The sequence below is a fragment of the Atta colombica genome, unplaced genomic scaffold (assembly GCF_001594045.1).
Source record: "Atta colombica isolate Treedump-2 unplaced genomic scaffold, Acol1.0 scaffold12, whole genome shotgun sequence".
Classification (NCBI taxonomy): Eukaryota; Metazoa; Arthropoda; class Insecta; order Hymenoptera; family Formicidae; genus Atta; species Atta colombica.
Window position 1 is genome coordinate 2,743,646 of NW_017259206.1, and position 3,038 is coordinate 2,746,683.

The 3,038-nt window shown below is 31.6% G+C and overlaps 1 protein-coding gene across 5 annotated transcripts in view; it reads left to right on the forward strand.

The window, feature by feature from the left end:
• LOC108694418 (annexin B9-like) overlaps positions 1 to 2,927 on the forward strand; it is a 6,050-nt gene extending 3,123 nt beyond the window's left edge. For 2 of the 5 annotated variants that reach the window (XM_018203881.1, XM_018203886.1), the window contains exons 3-7: positions 107 to 488; positions 851 to 930; positions 1,001 to 1,247; positions 1,393 to 1,574; positions 2,850 to 2,901. In XM_018203881.1, the coding sequence (XP_018059370.1) occupies positions 107 to 488; positions 851 to 930; positions 1,001 to 1,247; positions 1,393 to 1,574; positions 2,850 to 2,900 (942 nt within the window). In that variant the 3' untranslated portion in view covers position 2,901. Of the gene's footprint in view, positions 1 to 106; positions 489 to 850; positions 931 to 1,000; positions 1,248 to 1,392; positions 1,575 to 2,068; positions 2,566 to 2,611; positions 2,754 to 2,849 lie in introns of those variants that run through there. The other 3 variants (XM_018203882.1, XM_018203883.1, XM_018203884.1) reach the window with 3 other exon arrangements.
• Positions 2,928 to 3,038: the final 111 nt, after the last annotated feature.

Here is a 3,038-nt window from a genome sequence, read left to right on the forward strand (position 1 = left end):
TATATAATTAATAAATTTGATGCATGTTCAATTTCATTCATTAAAGTCTGTTGATAATCATTTCGAACAAGATAATAGAATGATGCAAAATTAAATATATTTTTAGTGCACACCCACCGTGTATCCGGCTGATCCTTTTGATGCCGAAGAAGATGCCAATCTATTACGATCTGCAATGAAGGGGTTCGGGACTGATGAGCAGGCCGTATTAGACGTCTTGGCTCATCGCGGTATCGTACAGCGACTAGAAATTGCCGACAAATTTAAGACAATGTACGGCAAGGACCTCATTTCCGAGTTGAAGTCAGAGTTATCCGGAAACTTTGAGAAAGCCATCCTGGCTCTAATGACGCCTCTTCCCGAGTATTACGCCAAGGAGTTGCATGATGCTATTTCCGGCATGGGCACCGACGAAGGTGCACTCATCGAAGTTCTTGCATCCCTGAGCAATTATGGTATCAAGACGATATCCGCTGTTTATAAGGACCGTAAGTTTCAACGCAGCATATTTTTCAGAATTGATTTTGTTTTTTATAAGTCAGCACCATCTTATTCTTGTATAGAATAGGAATTTCATTTAAAAAAGTATATTTTTTTCTTTTTATACTGAAAAAGATTTATTAAATACATATTTCTTTAAATGTTACTAACAATAAGTCACTTATTTACAGTAAATAAATATTTACTTAAAAAAAATCAAATGAGTTTTTAATCAAATAAATATGTTTACATTTAGTAAATATTTACTCTAAACTATTCAAACAGATATTTATTAAAATTTAGTTTTTTTCCAGTGTAGTTTTACTTGATTCATACAGTTTATGAATATATTTTCAATTTATGTTCCTAGTGTACGACAAAGAGCTGGAAGATGACCTCAAAAGCGATACCTCCGGTTATTTCAAGAGGCTTTTGGTATCATTGTCTTGCGTAAGTAATTGATGTACAATTTTTCGCAACTGTTTTGTCAGTTTTTCTCTATTCTCTGATTAACGATCAGGCTAGTAGAGACGAGAGTCCAAACGTTGATGAGGAGGCCGCGCGTCAGGATGCCGAGAGGCTTCAAGCCGCAGGTGAGGGACAGTGGGGCACCGATGAAAGCACTTTCAATGCAATTCTCATTACTAAGAGTTTTCCACAATTGCGACGGATCTTCAAAGAATACGAGCACCTCACCGGAGATACCTTGAAGCATGCTATCAAGCGAGAATTCTCTGGTTCTGTCGAAGATGGCTACTTAGCTGTGGGTAAGAAATTAAATACAATAATTTACTTATTATTTATTTAGTAAGTTATCAAATTATTTGTTACTATTGTTAATATAATTATTATTCTTTTTTTTTTCATATATTTGTATATTTTTTTCATTGTTTTAAAATGGTCTTCTTTCAGTGAAATGCGCCTCTGATAAGACTGCTTATTTCGCGGAAAGATTGTACAAAGCTATGCGCGGAATGGGCACGGACGATTCGACATTGATACGCATCATTGTGACACGATCAGAGATTGATCTGGGCGATATTAAGGATGCCTATGAGAGACTTTATGGAAAATCTCTTGCGGAAGCTATCGACGTAAGTATAATATGTTAATTTCTGAAACAGTTTTACGCTATTTATTGTATCCATTACGTTTGCTCTCTTTATTGTATTTTATTTCTGTAGCAGTAAAATTAATAAGAGATAAAAAAACGCAATAATACAATATTGCAATACAAATAAAATACAAAATAATATTAATAATAAAACATTTAAACAGAATATTATTAATGACAAATTCTTCAGTAAATATAAAGTTAATTTCTTTCCTCGATTCACACAGATTTAATCGAAATCCAATTTAATTCCAGCACTTCAATTCTACGCTTTCATTCACTTAATACAACAATGCTTTATCTCCAATCGGAATGTTAAATTATATATTCACATAATTCCTTTACATTTGTATACTTATATGCATCAGCAGTCACTAAACTATAATAAAATAATCAACTATAATATTATAATAATCTATTAACTCACATATATACTATCTCTTAGCATTCCGTATAACTTTCCATAAATTTCAGGACGACTGTTCAGGCGACTACAAGAGACTTTTGCTTGCCCTTGTCGGATGAAAATATTTCAATCATGCAACAGATCCTCTTGTTGAAAATTATATTTCGATGTCGCGGAGATTATATAGCGCTTTATTGTATTCTGCAAAGATTAATTTAGTTTCTTATGTTTTCGTTAGTTGTTAATATGGTGAATATGGTTGTACTCGAGTTATAGATGTTTTACACTTGATCGGAGTGATGCTACAATACGTGTGTAAAATGAGTTACAAAATAATATAGAAAATCTGTACATCAAAACTATACACGAGTCTCTGTGAAGATCGATTGAAAATCGATCTATTGATTGGCTATTAGTAAATTATAATCATTAATTTAAACGCAAATTTGTCTTTCACTATACTAATTCCATTAATTAGTCCATGCTATTTTTGACTGCATGCATGCCTCTGTATATTAGTTGTATGTATTATTATAAATACATGAACATCATGATTTGCCTTAAATCGATGTTTAGCTTTAATTTTCCTATATTTTTTTTTGCATTTACAGAATGACTGCGGCGACGACTTTAAACGGCTTCTGATCGCACTATTGAATTAATGAGCTCGAGGAGAGAATTATTTTTGTTACTAAAAGAACCCAATCTCTCAGATATTTAACACAATTGTCAATAATCTAAAAGCATGTAAATGTAATGCATACATTTATCTCTAATAAATGTATATATTTGCAATTCTCAGCTCGTTTTACTGATAATGCGAAAAAATATCTCTGTTTTCTTTTCCAGAACGATTGCACCGCCGAGTGGAAAAGATTATTGATAGCAATGTTGAATTAAAGAGTACCTATAATAATACCATGCGAAATAACTATAAAAATAAGAAAAATAAGAAAAAAACAAAGAAAATGTTTGAAATAATACAGCATAATAAATGTATATTTAATATATATAAATTATTAATATAAATAAATATAA